The sequence below is a fragment of the Xiphophorus maculatus genome, chromosome 20 (assembly GCF_002775205.1).
Source record: "Xiphophorus maculatus strain JP 163 A chromosome 20, X_maculatus-5.0-male, whole genome shotgun sequence".
Lineage (NCBI taxonomy): Eukaryota > Metazoa > Chordata > Actinopteri > Cyprinodontiformes > Poeciliidae > Xiphophorus > Xiphophorus maculatus.
Genome location: NC_036462.1, coordinates 5921897 through 5939078, shown reverse-complemented (window position 1 = coordinate 5939078; position 17182 = coordinate 5921897). Strand labels below are relative to the sequence as shown.

Below are 17182 nucleotides of genomic sequence, written 5' to 3'. Positions count from 1 at the left end.
GGAACCCGAACCTGACAGGGTCCACGATCATCTCCTCCCAAAACGCTAACCTGGAATATAGATATAGATATAAATACAGATACATTTGGGTCGGATTAAACGTCTCAGGCCTTCTGGGTTCAGCTGTTTATTTCTAACTGGCTGCTGATTGTCGAACCTCCAGAGTTTCTGCTCGTTTCAGTCAAATTTAAGATGTTTTAAGACTTTAATGCCGCCTTGAGGGAAACACAAACTGTAGAGTTAGTGTTACTGTAGAGCTGCATGACAATAAAACAAGCCAAGAACTAACGTTGTGTTTCTGTCTGACTCCTGGCAGCAGCTTTAAGCTTCTCACTGCAGATGAAAACGTCGTCCAGCCAACCGCCCACAAATTTACACATGAAAATCACAGAAAACGTGGCTAGCTAAGGGCTGTTAGGGAAACACAGTTTATTAGAGCGAGGCGATTTCCTGGACGCCGCTGCTTACTGACCAGTGAGGCTGCGGCCCGTGGCGCAGGGGGTCACTGTCTTCTTCCTGCCTTCTCTGAGACGACTCGCCCTCCTCCTGTCTGCTGCTCTCCGGCGCTTTCTCTGGGCGGGGCAGCAGCCGAGACTTCACCTTCTCAGACAAATCGTCTGCGTCTCTGAACACGCTGTGGCACAGAGAGGCTCCGTCACCAACCGGAACAACGTCGTGTTTACGTCACTATCTGTGCGGCTGGTTATTGTTGGCAGAATGTGTTATTTTAATATGTTGAAATGATTCAAACCACTAAGTGTGTATGCAGGAGCTTTTCTGTTCTCAGGTGAGACAAACAAATCTGGTACAAACCAACCTGTCAAACGTGTGCAGCTGATCGGCGTTGACGTGGTCACTGATGTTCACCATCAGGTATGAAACCTGGTTAGTGCCGGAGTTCTGCAAAACAGCAGCTTTTAATCAGACGTTCTGCCCACCAATCCCATGTTTAAACCCAAAAGAGACGATATTGTGCAGTAAAACATCCTGATGAGCAAGCTGCACGGTGGCGCAGTTGGTAGCACTGAAGGTCCTGGTTCGATTCCCGGCCCACAATCCAAAAACATGAATGTTAGGTTGATTGGCCTGTCTAAATTCTCCTTAAATGTGTGTGTGTGTGTGTGTTTGTTTCTAATACCTTGTGGGGACAATTTTCCTGAAACATACTACGTTATGGGGACTGCTCTTTGTGGGGACTGAAGCCTGGTCCCCACAAGGGGAAACACTGTTTGTGGGTCAGGGGTCACATTTAGGACTAAGGTGTGAATTGAGTTTTGGTTAGGGTTGGGTATGTAATGGGTAGGGTTAGGGCAAAGGTAAGGGTAAAGTTTAGGCTGTCGAAATGAATGGTAGTCAATGCAAAGTCCCCACAGAGATAGCTGCGCAAACATGTGTATGTGTGTGGTTGTTTGTTTTATCCGGCTCCCTGTGTGATTATTAGCATCAATCCTCTGCATCAGCTACTTTCATTTTAACTGCAGAGAGAAGCCGGTCCTGTTTTTTGAGTTACCATTAAGTTGAAGATGAGCGTGGAGTCCACAGCGATGACCTTCAGCACCATCACGGTGTCTGTGTCGCTGGTTCTGTAGCGCAGGCTGTACAGCTCCTTGTTGCTGCTCCAGTCAGCAGGAAGCAGCTCTGACTTTTTATCACGGCTGCTAGGCTACAATACAACAGAGAAAAAGAAAAAGAAGAGACTCAGTCTAAATAATGACCATATTAGAGTGTCTATCATCACGCAGTTGCGTTAGCCTCCCAAAGATGACTAGACATTTTTCACAACTCCAAAGTTTTCCCCTGGAAGTCTGAATAAAACAGACTGATTTATGCTAAGCTAACACACGTCTGGCATTTTGTTCTGAAATGATTAACTGTTCTTTCACCTCGAATCCAGATCCGATGCACCGGTAGCCATTCTTTATCATTACCCAGTGAACGAAGCACACGACGGCGTCCTGCGGACACTCGATTTTATCTGCGACACAGGTGTACAGCGCCTCTAAACCAGCCATTTTTCTCCCAACAGCCGATACCAGCTCCGCATCTAAACCGGAGAAAGGAAAACGAAAGTCTTCACTGAAGTCTCATAGCAACCACAGCTACTTCCTGTCAGGGAATTTCAAAGTAAAAGCACAAGAACGTTGTCAAATCGAGTAAGTCACATTAGAAACTAATTTCAGAAGTGATACAATAAAATTATTTCGGAAACTTACTGAACCTTATACGGCTGTTAAATTGCATTTGAACTCGAAAATATTTCGACAGAGGTTAATGGTTGTGTAAGTCTGGGATGAGAAAGAGGCTGTTTATTTGTGCAACAAAAAATTTTTATTGTAAGACGCTCGATATACAGCGGAAGGCTCTGAGTGAATTTGGATCAAAAATAGTGACCCTAAAGCCAGTAGTGAAAGTTTTACCATATATTCAATCATTGCTGTATTGCAGATACAGTTTTCAACCCTAGTTTCTTTTATTTTCTCCAGAGATAAATCTCTGGGGGAAAAGTTGCTGCTTTATTTTTTTCTAACTTTACGGAAAAGTTCGTTTTGTTTTGATGCAACACATATAGTTTCCGGAACAGAACTAATATAAGAAATATCGTTCCGTTATAAAGTATTACTTTATATATTGTCTTTTTGTATGGTTACATTAAACAAAACCTTTTTATTAAATAGATAAATAATTATATTTATGTTTGTTTAAGAAATAATTCGTTTCTGAAATAAATACAAAAATAAAATGTTAATTTAAATGTAATACTGTCAATATTATTAGCATTGACAGTATTAACAATATTGTTATTAATACTGTCAATTTTATTAACATGATTTTAAATGTAAGTTTAATTTTTGGTGGCGGTCTGTTTGCTCCTTCGCTACCACAACCAGCGGTCCTATATAGGACTTCATTTCCCATCATTCCCCTCGCAGGTCGGGCGGAGATCGCTTCCTTGTGAAGATGGTGGCTCCCTTGTCTCTGCTTCTGATTGTAGCCGTCACAATCCGCGCGGCTCTGTACAGATCCAGCCTAGCGGAGCTGATCGCAGAGAGGGTGGAGGTGGTGTCTCCGATCACCGCCTGGAAGCGAGGTAAGCCGGCCTGGAGCGGAGCTCCGCGGCCTCTTTTCCAGGTTACAGCGCCGTCCGTTCCTGCCCTTTCCCTCGCCGCTCCGATGAAAACGGTGAAGTCAAACCGGTTCATCTGCTAAAACCTGCACACATACAGATAAATCTTTTTTAGAGCCCAGGTTTCACACGGAACAATCTATTAGCAGGGACTTAATTTATGCTTAAAAAAAAGATTATTGATGTTTCTTTTTTGTTTGAACAAATATCTGAGTTTCTGTGTGTCAGCGATTCAATAACCAGCAGAACCAGAATAATGAAGCACCGAGCCGAACCTGGCAACAGCTTACATTTAAATTAACTCATCTCATATTTACTTTCCAGATTCATTCAGTTTAATTCAAAACTACTGTCACACTACGATGTGAATTGAATCGGTGTTATCGTAGAATAAGAGGTCGTGGGTGGAGTAAGAGCAGAACACAGAGGGAATAGCGTAGCTGTCCAGACTTTTATCCATTTTAACAGCACAGAACCCGTCCCGGGCACACCTAAACAAAAATAACCAACGAAGAAGAAAGAAACGGCTCCTCTTAAAGGCACAGCACAATTCCTTAACTATGGACCAACTGTAGTAACCGATCTTGTATATAACCACATTAATTCAAAAGGAAAAAATAAATCATCTTACATACTTCCCCCTCTTTAAATGAAATGTCCCCATTTCAAATGAAGTTGTTATATATATAAAAAAATCTGTCCAGACTGTCTCATCAGTAGCTCTTATCACCTGGGGGTTGCAAACAAAGGACACAAACTCATAGTAATGCCCCATAAAGAACAACTGTCAACATGTTTTTGTTTTTTTTCTCGTTTGCTTTTAAACTAACCAGTTTTTCAACCTCTAACATGAAAAACTCTATAGACAAAGTATTCTTCATAACAGTAGTGGTCGTGGTTTCCGAACGGTACGTCCACACTTGGTAATAACTGCACCCCCAGTGGGTGACAAGCTGGGGGGTGCTTGTGCAAGCCGATGGGAGACGAGTCCAGTTGGAATCCTTGGCGAAGATAGCAACGACCTAGCATTTTCTGCTGCCTGAGGTGTAGCTGCTTGGCCAAAGGACCAGGGCAATGAACCCGACAAAGCAGTATATCTCGGCAGTGTATCCCTGTTTGGTGGAAATACAGATTGAGTGACATCTATTGGAGATGTGTCAGTGGAGCTACGGTAAGGTTTTAGACGATCATAGTGAATGACTTTGGCCACAGCCTGAGGATATTTCACATCCACCAGCTTGTAAAGGAGCCCCTTTTCATCCACAGATACAACCTTATAGGGTCCAGTCCAGTTTGGGGAAAGCTTTTGTCGTTGTGTGGTGGGGTCATCTATCCATACCAGATCACCACAAGCATAAGGCCTAAACCTTGTGTCTTTGTTGTAATAGTACTCTCGTTTTTGTCTTTGTTCTTCGCGATGGAGAAGAACAGTCTCAAAAGCAGCATCCCTCCGTGTAGCCAGTTCTGAACCATAGTTCTGTGGGCAATCAGAAACCTTCGGTGATGAAACATGGACATTAGCAGGTAGTCGGGGTTCTCTACCATGAGCAAGGAAATACGGTGAGTACCCTGTGCTCGAGTGAGGAATAGAGTTGAAAGAAAGTACCACAGCAGGGAGGTAGTGGTCCCATTCGCCCCCATAGTCCTGAATGAGTCGAGCCAACTGCTCTTTCAGAGTCCGATTAAACCGTTCAACCACACCATTCCCTCTTGGGTGATATGGGGAGGTTCTTTTCTTTGTCATCTGCAGTCTCTGAGAAATGGTGTGAATAACTTCAGACTCATATTGTCGTCCCTGATCTGACAACAGTTCCTCAGGAACACCATGTTCAGGAATATATCGTTCACAGAGTAACTGTGCCATTGTGGTAGCCTTTTGGTCAGACATAGCATATGCGTTTACATATTTGGTAAAATGATCCTGTACCACAAGCACATATCTATTACCAAGAGTGGTAACCAGAAGTTCAGTAATGTCAGTACACACTAACTGGAATGGTCTGTCAGTCTGAATAGATTCAAAGGCGCTCTCTGCTTTGGCACAGCTTTTCTAAAAGCTTCACATGTCTTACACAGATTATAGAAGTTTTCAATGTCAGATCTCATTCCTGGCCAATAACACACTGTCAATGCTTTCTTAAATGTACGCTCAGCACTGTAATGACCAGAACAAGGATTACCATGAAGAAAATGCATTGTTTCTGTAACAAGTGCAGATGAATTAACACTTGATAACCCTCTGGTTTCCCTGGTGCACTCTGACCTTTGCGACAAAGCAAGTCGTTACATAGTAATAACTTAGGAAACTGCCACCACAGTTTTCTCTGAACTCTACCTTTTACCTGTCTGAGGTAGGGACGTTTCTTGTTTTTTACCCAGGTATACACTTCAAAGAAAACAGGATCAGAGAGTTGTGCAGATACAATGTCCATGTTATGATTGGATAATGTCTGCTGTAATGTGGCAAACCCCAGTTTCACCTGTGTCCCATCATTGTTCATACAACACACTTGTGGTACAACATTGGTTATCTCTGAATGTTCAGGGCTGGAGCATGGCAACTCAGCCAGTGACACAGATTTTTCTGTATCAATAGAAGAGTGACCATCAGGCAGTGCAGAAACTGTCACCTCAGTTGAGTCCTGCCCCAATGGTATCCGTGACATGGCATCAGCATTTGTACGTTTCTTGCTATCTCTGTGGGTGATTGTCCATTAATATGGGTCCAACTCCAATGCCCAACGACCCCTGCGTCCGGTAGGGTCGTTCGTGACATCCATCTTCCTTAAGCTGAGCAAAGGACGATGATCAGTGATGATTTTAAAAGGATTGCAACTCAGATAATGTTTAAAGTGTCAAATTGACCACACAATAGCATACAGTTCTTTGTCATATGTAGACCACTTTCTCTCTGTTTTTGAAAGTACATGACTTGCAAAAGATACAACCCTTTCTTGCCCCTGTTGTGTCTGAGACAGTACAGCACCAACTGCAAAATTAGATGCGTCTGTACTCAAAATGAAGGGTTGATCAAAGTTGGGAAATGCCATTATTGGAGGTGAAGTCAGTGCACCTTAAGTGCTTGAAAAGCGGCAGAACAGTCATCTGTCCATTCAAACACTACTTGTTTTTGGGTAAGCCTATGCAGAGGCTGAGCAATAAAGGCATATTTATGTACAAATCGTCTGTAATATGAACACAGTCCCAAGAAGGCACGTACCTCCGTCGGTGAGCGTGGAACAGGCCAGTTTCTGATGCGTTCAGTGTTTACTGGGTCCAACGCCAGTCCCTCCCGAGACAGAATGTGCCCCATATACTTTACAGCAGTTTGCAAAAGTCACATTTCTTAGGGTTTAATTTTAACCCTGCTTGTCAAAAACAAGTGAGAATGTCTGTGAGATTGCCTAGGTGATCTTCAAAGGTTTTCCCCATGCAAATGATGTCATCCAAATAAATGACACAGGTTGTCCAGCGAAGTCCTCTCAGAACAAGCTCCATGAGCCTTTGGAAGGTTGGAGGCGAGTTCTTTAGCCCCATTGGCATGACCTTAAATTGGTACAAACCGTCACCTGTCGTAAACGCAGTCTTTTGTCTGTCTGCTGGATCCATTTGTACTTGCCAGTACCCGCTAGACATGTCCACGGTAGAAAAGTACAGAGAACCAGAAAGCGCGTCTAGACTGTCATCAACTCTCGGTAAAGGGTGAGCATCAGTAATGGTGACAGAGTTCAGTTAACGAAAATCTACACAAAACCTGTAAGAGCCATCCTTCTTTTTCACCATAACTACTGGGCTGGCCCAGGGGCTTGAACTGTCCTCTATCAAATCATGTGACTTAAGAGTTTCAACTTGGTGGCAAATTTCTGCCTTCATAGCTGGAGAGGTGCGGTAGGCTCTTTGTGAGATTGGGGTGTCAGAGTTTGTAGCGATTTTGTGTGTCACTATGTCAGTTCTGCCAAAGTCATGTGGGTGTTGACTAAAAACATCTGCAAAAGAAGCCAAAGTCTCTGTCAGTTGTTTTTTCTGCAAAGGCATCAGATCTGAGTCGGTACTATCGGCAAGAGGGATTACTCTGGGACTGTCAGGTCTCTGAGTATTAATGTTACAGATAGAACTGCCCATAATGGTGAATTCGCTCTGGCCCTCTGCTAAGACTGCATGAAAGTGCCCCACCTGTGTACCACCATGTAACATGACATCACTATGTGAAACATTAGCTACTTTAACAGAAATGGAACCTCGTTCTACCCTGGCCACAGTCCATGCAATACCAGCAGAAGACTGGTCGGTATAATGTGGTTCAAACACACCAATGTAGCCATCATGTAAAAACCCTTTTTGGGGTGCGTCCAGAGTAGCAGTGATAACCCTCTCAGACATAGCAGGAATGCTAACGGTGGATGACACCGACACAGCAGTCAAACAGGGAACATACGTGGGAGACCGGGGTTCGATTCCCCGATGGGGAGTGAAGTTTGTTTCAGGTCCCTCTTGAAAATGAGATCTAGATCTCAACGGGGTTTATCTGATTAAATAAAGGAATCATACAGATGTGGACTAACTAGTGGCACAGCTGTACCTGCTACATTGCATGTCATGTTTCGAGTGTCAACCGTAATGCCATTTGCCACCATGAAATCCCAACCTAAAATGACTGGCTTTGTACAGTTTCTGACAACTTGAAGTGTGTGTGTCATGAGCTTATCTGCAATATTTAGGTTCACATAAATGGAGCCTACAGAGTCAAGGGGATCACCTGTGACACCAGTGAGAGGAATAAACTGTTTTACAATGGGTTTCCTGTAAAGAGCAGGTGTAGCCATTCTAAAGTCCTCACTAATGACTGAAACGTCCACCCCAGTGTCAAGAAAAGCATGTACTACAGTGTCTTCAAGAACAACTGACGCATACCTCTTCTCTACATCAGCCAAACCTGTAACGTCACTAGTAGCTGTGTCCCGGTAGGTGTCATTGTCTGTCTGGACTAGGGAGAAGTCAGTAGCTGGCAATCTGCCCTCATTGTCAGCTACTCATAGTTTACCTGATCCTGGTTTGAATGTGAAGGAGATTGGAAATGTACTCGCCCCGGGCTGGGAGAGTGACTACGGCGGCCACTTTCATAGCGGTTAGGAGAGCGGCCACGACTAGCATAGCCTCTGGTTGAAGAGCTGTAGCCCTGTGTGTAGCGTTCAGATGATCCAGATCGGGTACGTAAATCCCGTTGGTTGTGTTCATCCTTTGCAAAGGAACTGGAACTGTGGTGAGGTGTGTTTCGGTCATTTGATGAGTCTCTGTGTCGTGGAGAAGACTCATAGTATCCATCTGATGAATATCGGTCACCCCGGCGTCCACCTGGAGTGGCGCTCCAATGACGAAATCCATAGTCCCGCCTGTCCTGGCGATGTGCATCCTCACGCTGGCAGTCTACTGCCAGCTGCAGCTGTTGAACTCTGTCCGACAGTGTTTCAATAGTCTTTGCCATTGTCTTTAAATCATCTGCAGTAGCTGAGTGGACTCCTAAAGGAGTGGGTGAAGGAACCTGAGTAGACCACCCAGATGAGACAGCAGGGTAAACTGGTGGTGTAGACAAAGACTGTAAAGGAGGTGTGGTAGTGAACACTTTACTAGCTTGGTGAGCAGTTTCAATCTGCATAGCAAACTGTAGAGCAGTCTCCAGTGTGTCAACACCCTGCTCATGACATTGCAGCTGGAGGTAAGGGTCAAGTCCAGCAATAAAGCGTCGAAATTTTTCTCCCTGTTTAGCATTATCACCATAAGTCGGGAAAACTTCTTCGACTAAACGGCAAATCTCAGCAGCAAACACAGGAAGGGCTTCACCAGGAAGGCGACTGGGTGCATTAATGTAGCTTTGGAAAGTCGACAAATAAGCAGTTTGTCCAAAAACGTTCTTCAGCTTATCCTTGGTGGCTGAATAATCCGCTTTTACTGCATCAGATAGACTATCCCAGTAACTGAAAGCAGCACCCGCTAACCATGTAGGTAGCAGTTTCACCAAACTATCCTCAGTGGTATCAGGATCAGCAGCAACCGTCACTTCAAAACGTCTGCACCATTTTGAAAAATCCCATGTCCCCCATGAAAATGTGGCTGTAGTGAGGCCTGGCACTACTACCAGCAGAATGAAATGGTAAATGATCCCAAAAATTACTTGCCATAGCTGGGTATTCGTCTTTGTTACCGGCGGTTGACAGGGAGGGTGGAGGTAGGGGCAAAAAGAAAAAAAAGTCCGTCTTCAACAGCCGCTATATACGCCGCTCAGCACGTACAGAATGAGCTATCGATGGTTAGCATGTGTAGCATGTGCTCACCGCTGTAAACGTCCACAAACCCGCTGCCACCAGTGTAACACTACGATGTGAACTGAATCGGTGTTATCGTAGAATAAGAGGTCGTGGGTGGAGAAAGAGCAGAACACTGAGAGGGAATAGCGCAGCTGTCCAGACTTTTATTGAACCTCCATTTTAACAGCACAGAACCGTCCCGGGCACACCTAAACAAAAAACCAACGAAGAAGAAAGAAACGGCTCCTTTTAAATGCACAGCACAATTCCTTAACTATGGACCAACTGTAGTAACTGACCTTGTATATAACCACATTAATTCAAAAGGAAAAAATAAATCATCTTACAGACTTTATGGATCCCAAAGGGAAATTAAATGTGGTTGTTGTAACAAATGTTATGAGTGACATCCCATGTTTGCATTAGATGCATCATATGCCAAACTTTAAGTTTATGGAGATTTTTGGAAATCTCCATAAACTAAGACAAAACCATATCTGCGACATATTCTTATGTTTGAAATGTAAATGTGTTAACTTCCATCAAATCAGAAATGGGATCTGCTCAGTTTCTGGCCTCAAGTCTTAATTGAAACTTATTTTCTAAAGTGTCTCCACTGAAATGGTTTAGTTGTCAGATTTTAAAAGTACTTTAAACAGGATTTTCTTTTAGCATTCTGTCTGTCTGTAGTTTGTTGTGATCATTTTGAATTAAAAATACAGAAATATTTGGTTTCTATCTGCATCCAGCTCATCCCAGTGTGTTAGATTTATTTTATTTTAAACATATTGAATCATAGTCGTTCAGAGCCACTTTGTTTCTGTTTCTGGTCAGTTATCGAAGGTTTAGCGCTGCTTGATCTGGGAGTTTCTCCGTATTCCGGCGATGTTTTCCACGAGGTAAGACGTCAAATCTGGCTCTTGATGCACATGTTGGTTAAAAACCATTTTAAAGTACATGTAGATTTGGATATTAATGTGAATATGTTTGATTTTGTACTGTTTTTGCCTCAGTTTTCAAACATAAAGCGCTTCAGTATTTGAGATGTTCCTTACAGAGAAAACAGAGTTTCCTTGTTTTATATTCCAGCTGAGATGAATTTTATCATTAAGCATTTATTCCACCTGACATGCCATGCTTGATCTTTTTCTTTCCTGCAGACTCCCCTCATCATTTACCTCTTTCACTTTCTGGTGGATTATGCAGAAATCACGTTCATGGTAGGAGGAATAAATGACTGCAGAGTGGAGAAACTCTGGTTTTAGTTCTTTTATTGTTGTGGGTTTCTGTTTCCCCGTTAGCTGGCGGACGTGATCACAGCGGTGGCTCTTTACATGGCCGTGAAGGACTTTAACAAGCAAGTGGTGAGAATCAATCTGTAAAGAAAGATACATTTTGTGAATTTTTAATTTAAAATGTATTCTTTACTAAGCTCCGTATGTGTCATTAGAATCTTGTTTTAGTTTTATGTTATAACTATGTCAAAGAGAAGTGTGTTAAAAACCTCTTGTGTCAAAACTTTTGCTCATTCAGTATATCCAATATTATATCTTAAAGGTGAACTTTCCGTTGTGTAGCGGTGATAAAACGTTTGGTTTTTGTTGCTTTTCAGTTCAGGAAGCAGAAGTTTTCCGTGGAGGCGGAGCGTTACCCCGCAGACTGCCTGGAGCTCATCAGGAGCCCCACTGAGATGTTCTACATCCCCCTGAAAGTAGCCATGTTGTAAGTTCCTGCAGCGCCTGTAGAGGGCGCTCTCCTGCTCAGAGAGCATCAGGAAGGACGCAGCGACCTCGTGTGTTAACGATGAATACGCAAAAAATCAGCAGCGCAACGCAGGATGGAGAGAAATTAAGATATTCATCAAAGCTCACCTGAAATAACGCTGTTTATTATTTAACTCAATGTTTGTTCATGGTTTTAGTTTTTTAGTGTTTAAACTGAAAACGAGTCATAATTGAAGCCCAGTTTTAGTTATTTTTTTCTTGTTTTCTGGCAGTTACCTGCTGAACCCGTTCACCATCTTGTCCTGCGTTGCCAAGTCGACGTGCGGCCTGAACAACGCCGTCCTCTCCCTGTTCATCCTCACAACCATAAAAGGTCGACCACACAGCCAGGCTCTCCTTTCTAAAGTGATGCTGAAAGAAATACTTTCCATGACTTACTCAAGTGCCACACACAAAACCTTTTACTAATTTATTCATATTTATTGCGACAGTTAGCATTAGCATAACTTGTTTTTGTCACAGCATTTCTCTTCCAGTTTTGTTGATTTATTTCCTCTCATTATCGTTTGAAATTTGTGGTTTAATCTTCATATTTTCTGGTTTTATTGATTTTATTTCTGTTTTTCAGGAAACGTTCTGCTGAGCGCCATTTTCCTCTGCTTGGCCACCTACCAGTCCATCTACCCTCTGACTCTGTGCGCCCCGGCCATGCTGTACCTGATGCAGGTACGAGCTTTGATTGGTTTTGGATGCGTACTTTCTGTTTCTAAAGCGTACTTTCTGTTTCTAAAGCATACTTTCTGTTTCTAAAGCGTACTTCCTGTTTCTAAAGCGTACTTCCTGTTTCTAAAGCGTACTTCCTGTTTCTAAAGCGTACTTTCTGTTTCTAAAGTGTACTTCCTGTTTCTAAAGCGTACTTTCTGTTTCTAAAGCGTACTTCCTGTTTCTAAAGCGTACTTCCTGTTTCTAAAGCGTACTTCCTGTTTCTAAAGCATACTTCCTGTTTCTGATGAGTACTACCTGTTTTCACTGACATGTTTTGCCCTCTCCGCCTGCCTGTGTCCCTCCTCAGCACCAGTACGTCCCGGTGAACCCGCGGCGCGCCGCCTTCTGGTGGTTCCTGGTCCAGTACCTGTTCATGTACCTGGGCAGTTTGTTCGTCATCGTCTGCCTGTCCTTCTTCCTGCTCGGCTCCTGGGACTTCCTGCCCTCCGTCTACGGCTTCATGTGAGTCAGAAAAAGAAACTGGAGATTTCTGGACCATCAGAACCAGTCCAATAAACGAGTTCTCAGGAGAACCACATTTCCCTGACTGCAGAATGTCAGGTGTAAAGTTTGGTGGGGGAAAAAATTATACTGTTTTTTTTTTTTTAGCTTGATCTCCTTCCTGTGGTGGGAGCTCTTAATACTTGAACAAGGCATTTGTTGCTCCCAGCTCTGATGTCGATGTTCCAGTAGAACCACAGATCCCGACCTCGACACGTCTGGGATGAATCAGAGCAGGTTCTGTAGCCAAGCCGTCTCATCCAGCATCAGAGTCTGACCTCACAGATGTTCTTCTAGAAGAATTGTCAAAAGCTTCTGTACACAGGCTCCATAACAGAGAACACGTTTTCTCAGGAGAAGATAAATTTAACGTCACCATGAAGGTTTTCTGGCTCCGAGGATAATATGCAAACAAATTAAAATGTTTTGTTTAATTGTATCTTGACTTTAGGTGGAGTTTTTTTATTTAAATAAGAGCAGAGTTACAGTGCAGCGCCCTCTGATGGCTGAGTTTGGCATGAAGTTCATCTCAGCCCTTCCAGATTGCTGTGGATAGAAACACAGTTCTCCGTGTCTCCACCAGAGGGCGCTGTGGTACATGTCCTCTGGTCCAGCTCCATGTTTCTGTTTTTTTTTTTCCAGCCTCTCGGTTCCTGACCTGACGCCCAACATCGGCCTCTTCTGGTATTTCTTCGCCGAGATGTTTGAGCATTTCCGCCTCTTCTTCCTCTGCGTCTTCCAGATCAACGTCTTCTTCTACACCGTCCCTCTGTGCATCAAACTGAAGTCAGTCCTCCCGTCTCATTAACCTCTGACCTTTCCCTGCGCCCCCTAACCTCTGTGTGCGTCGGCCTGCAGGGACCAGCCGGTGTTCCTGATGTTCATGCAGCTGGCGGTGATCTCCATCTTTAAGTCTTACCCCACCGTTGGCGACACGGCGCTTTACCTGGCCTTCCTCCCCGTCTGGAGCCACCTGCACAGATGTGAGTGTTTACTGCACACCTGGGTCAGGTCGGGGTCAACGGGGTCAGCGGGTCGGCCAGCTGATGCACAAAAGCATTAAAAACAACAGTGGGGGAATTTCCCTTTAAAATAAGATAAGAGAGTTAAAATCTGTTATAATTTAAGATGCAGCACAAACTTTTGCTTTTGATTGAATTTACTAGTAAAAGGAACCAACAAACATCCAGGGATTTAAAGGAAGTCATATTTCTTTTAAGTCATATTTGATATAAATAACACTTTGATAACAACTGAAGGTAACATGGCGACCCAACATACTTGGAAACGGTTCCGTCCCTTTAAATGTCGTTCAGGATGGAGTGGATCAATGAAGAATCTGTAGAATGTATCAATTGGTTTTATTTGATTAATCAGTTAAGCGTCAGAATAATCAATCACTAAAATCAATAACATTAGTGGAGATTCCTTCCATGTGTAGACCTCACTAGTGGTTTATTGATTTATTGGTGGTTTATCAATAATTTATTGGTAGTTTATTGATTTAACGGCGGTTTATCAATAACTTATTGGTGGTTAATTGATTTATTGGTGGTTTATCAATAGTTTATTGGTGGTTTATTGATTTATTGGTGGGCTATTGATTTATTGGTGGTTTATCAATAATTTATTGTTGGTTCATCAATAATCTATTGGTGGTTTATTGATTTATTGGTGGTTTATCAATAATTTATTGTTGGTTCATCAATAATCTATTGGTGGTTTATTGATTTATTGGTGGTTCATCAATAATTTATTTATTGGTGGCTTATTGATTTATTGGTGGATTATCAATAATTTATTGGTGGTTTATCAATAATTTATCGGTAGTTCATCAATAATTTATTGGTGGTTTATTGATTTATTGGTGGTTTATCAATAATTTATTGGTGGTTTATCAATAATGTATTGGTGGCTTATTGATTTATTGGTGGTTTATCTATAATTTAATGGTGGTTTATCAATAATTTATTGGTGGTTTATCAATAATTTATCGGTGGTTTATTGATTTATTGGTCCTACTGAACCTCCTGCCTGCCTGTCCAGTCCTCAGGAACATCTTCCTGGTTTCCTGCGTTCTGCTCGCCTGCTCTGCTCTCTTCCCGGTTCTGTGGCATCTCTGGATCTACGCCGGAAGCGCCAACTCCAACTTCTACTACGCCATCACGCTGCTCTTCAACGTGGCGCAGGTAAAGCAGCGAGGGCGGAACCGGAAACAGGCCAAAATCACCGTGTCGCTGCACCCGACCCTCAGGCGGATCTCTGGAAACCCAGGAAACAACCTGCTAGTTATATGACGATAAAAAAAATAAAACTTTCTGTTAGTTTCTGCTGAAAATGTGTTTTTGCTTCCGATCCAGATCCTGCTGGTGTCGGATTATTTCTACGCCTTCCTGAGGAGGGAGCACCACCTGACGGCCGGGCTCTACCTGAAGAAGAAGGACGGCTCGGAGGCGACGCTGGTGCTGAAATGAAGCGCACCCTGCGGCTGCTGCAGAGCAACGAGCTGATCGAACCTGATCGAACCTGATCGAACCTGATCAAATCTGATCAAACCTCCTCAGACTGGAATGAGGAGGAATAAAAACGCTGATGGTGCAGAACTCGGAGCGACTCGCTGCCGTTTCCGATGAACAAACTCTGAACTGTTCAGGAGGGAAAGTTTCATCTGAGAATATTTTATTCAGAACTTTTTCTGTTTAAACATAAAATGTAGGAAACGTGTGAATGTCCAGAGAAATGGCTCAGCATCACTTGGTTTTGTCTATTTTGCTTGATGACTTTTAATTTCTTTGTGTTGTGAGCAGAATGCCAGGATTATATAAAGTTCTAAAGGTTTCAGTTATTGATTGGATCTTTTCTGGGATGGAAACAACAAAACTTCATTTTTTGTTTTGCAGATTATGGATCAAGATAAAATTGTCCAAGCTGCCAAAACACAAAATTTATTTGTGTATTTTTTTCCCTTTCTTATAAAAAATATTATATAACACTTAAAATAATACGAAGCTAAATTAAAGTAACTTTTCAGCAAAATGTAGGAGCATTTTTTAATTAAATAATTATTTGATTTGCATTAAACTTTCTGTTTCCACTGCAGATTATTAAACTTATAACATGGAAAAATGTCTTATTAGTCAGATAATCTGCAGGTGAAACGATTATTTATTTAAAACAAGTTTTTTATCTGTTGCTCAGAAGTTTTTGGTATTTTTTATTTCAGGTTTTCTCAGATATTTGCAGGTTTGGTTTCACACATTAAAGGCTCAAATGTTGAATGTTTCTGTGACACTTTGCTGCTTTAATTTGACATTTAAAAAGTTTAAATTTCAAAACATTTAAACGTTATTTTTCTTCTAAATCTTGAACATTTTGATCAGGAACTTTATGCTGTCAAGTTTCTTCTGGTTTTTTTTATTAATGGCTGAAATTCTCCATAAAGTTTTAATGAACTTATAACCAGTTCTTAGCATTTAAACATTTAACCCTTTATATGCATGACAAGCCTAATTATGAATTCCCTCTTATTGTTTTGTCTTTCATAAATACATAAATATGAAATGCTAATCTGTAAATTCCTATCCAGACTGTTGTTAGGTTAGCTTAGCTTAGCTTAGCATGAAGACCAGAGTTTGGAGGATATGTTGGTATTAATTAAAATGGTTTTTTGCTCCATGCAGCCAAAAGTTTTTATGTAACAAACTGATCTGAACATTTTGCTTTAAACTTCTGATTTTCCTCCAGAAAAGAAAAAAAAAACTAAATATTTTCCACCAGAAATATTTGTTTTCTCTCAAACTGCTGATTCTGTTTCACCGTTTAGTTCAGCTGGTAGAAAGTTTTTCATGTTCGCCAACAGGAAATGATTTGTCACGGTTATTATTCTGTCTCAGTTTGAATCATTTTCACCAATCAGTATTTTGTTTAAAAATGTAAAGGTTGATTTAATTTTACTGAAACAACTTTTAGGAAATATTTTCTTCACATCTTCATGTTGATGCAAAAATGCAACAGTTTGGTTTTTATATTTTCATCTGAATTTAATCTGATTTTTATTGAAATGTTTAGTTTTTCTGGACTGAAAGTCATTCTGAGGTTTTTATAAAGGAAAAAATCTTATTTTTATTTGCTGCACTGAAACTTTACAAAAAGCTTATTTTATTCCTGCAGTTTGTTCTAATATTTAGTTTATTAAAACATTTAAAATCATTTTACGGCGTAATTAAAACCTGAGGTTTTGCTGTTGCTGGTTTTTCTGCTGAAACAGATTTCAGTTTCTCCATAAACATTTATTTTATTATTGCACTAATTAAGAAAAACATTTTTCTTTGTACTTGAACTGAATGTTTTAGTTGTGAGACACTAAAAGACGGATCTAAAAACTAAATATTGATGAATGGTGATTCAGATCCGTTTCCAGTTTCTGCATCCAGAAATCGAATCTGAATGAAAAAAATTGTTTTTATAATAAAATAAAATATTGATTCTGACCTGAGCTTTAAATTAATTCTGATAAATATCATCCGGGAGAGAAATGTTTCATTTGCACATCTCTGGATTCTTTGGAATCTGTAAACATCCATTTGTTAATATTTAACATCAGTTCCTAGCTGTTCTTTAAGGCTGGGTTTTCACTGCTTCTTATTTGTCCGTTTAATGATGTTCAAACATCAACACCAAGTTAACAGATTGATTTTCATCTGTTTTTCAGCATCAAATAATAAGAAATAACCAGGTTTTCACTGAGGATATTTAAATTTCACTTT

The 17182-nt window shown here is 41.5% G+C and overlaps 2 protein-coding genes and 1 long non-coding RNA gene across 4 annotated transcripts; 1 reads left to right on the top strand and 2 right to left on the bottom strand.

Moving 5' to 3' along the window:
• Positions 1-432: 432 nt before the first annotated feature.
• On the bottom strand, positions 433-2012 carry LOC102229299 (proteasome inhibitor PI31 subunit-like). Its single transcript, XM_023324505.1, has 4 exons — positions 1884-2012; positions 1511-1663; positions 818-900; positions 433-634 (listed from the first exon to the last, which is right to left on the bottom strand). The coding sequence occupies exons 1-4, from the start codon at positions 2010-2012 to the stop codon at positions 433-435; spliced, it is 567 nt and encodes a 188-aa protein (XP_023180273.1).
• A 678-nt stretch (positions 2013-2690) lies between these two features.
• On the top strand, positions 2691-15257 carry LOC102229037 (phosphatidylinositol glycan anchor biosynthesis class U protein). Its single transcript, XM_023353560.1, has 12 exons — positions 2691-3088; positions 10261-10325; positions 10587-10646; positions 10728-10790; positions 11039-11148; positions 11423-11523; positions 11779-11876; positions 12223-12377; positions 13059-13202; positions 13275-13399; positions 14463-14605; positions 14777-15257. Exons 1-12 carry the CDS (start codon positions 2959-2961, stop codon positions 14888-14890), a joined length of 1308 nt encoding a protein of 435 aa, XP_023209328.1. The 5' UTR covers positions 2691-2958; the 3' UTR covers positions 14891-15257.
• On the bottom strand, positions 12510-14519 carry LOC111612357. Of its 2 annotated transcripts, XR_002754586.1 has the most exons (4): positions 14444-14519; positions 13698-13755; positions 13253-13389; positions 12510-13185 (listed from the first exon to the last, which is right to left on the bottom strand). It is a non-coding gene; the product is annotated as an uncharacterized LOC111612357 (long non-coding RNA). The 2 variants fall into 2 exon arrangements; XR_002754585.1 differs by having other exon boundaries at positions 13698-14456.
• Positions 15258-17182: the final 1925 nt, after the last annotated feature.

Excerpts from the sequence above, each read along its gene's own strand:
- LOC102229299 (XM_023324505.1), bottom strand. The coding sequence starts at position 2,012 with ATGGCTGGTTTAGAGGCGCTGTACACCTGTGTCGCAGATAAAATCGAG. Across the intron at positions 1,664-1,883 it reads GCATCGGATCTGGATTCGAG|CCTAGCAGCCGTGATAAAAA; the intron begins GTGAAAGAACAG and ends GTTGTATTGTAG. Across the intron at positions 635-817 it reads CAGCTGCACACGTTTGACAG|CGTGTTCAGAGACGCAGACG; the intron begins GTTGGTTTGTAC and ends TCTGTGCCACAG.
- LOC102229037 (XM_023353560.1), top strand. The coding sequence starts at position 2,959 with ATGGTGGCTCCCTTGTCTCTGCTTCTGATTGTAGCCGTCACAATCCGC. Across the intron at positions 10,326-10,586 it reads CCGGCGATGTTTTCCACGAG|ACTCCCCTCATCATTTACCT; the intron begins GTAAGACGTCAA and ends TCTTTCCTGCAG. Across the intron at positions 11,149-11,422 it reads CCCCTGAAAGTAGCCATGTT|TTACCTGCTGAACCCGTTCA; the intron begins GTAAGTTCCTGC and ends GTTTTCTGGCAG.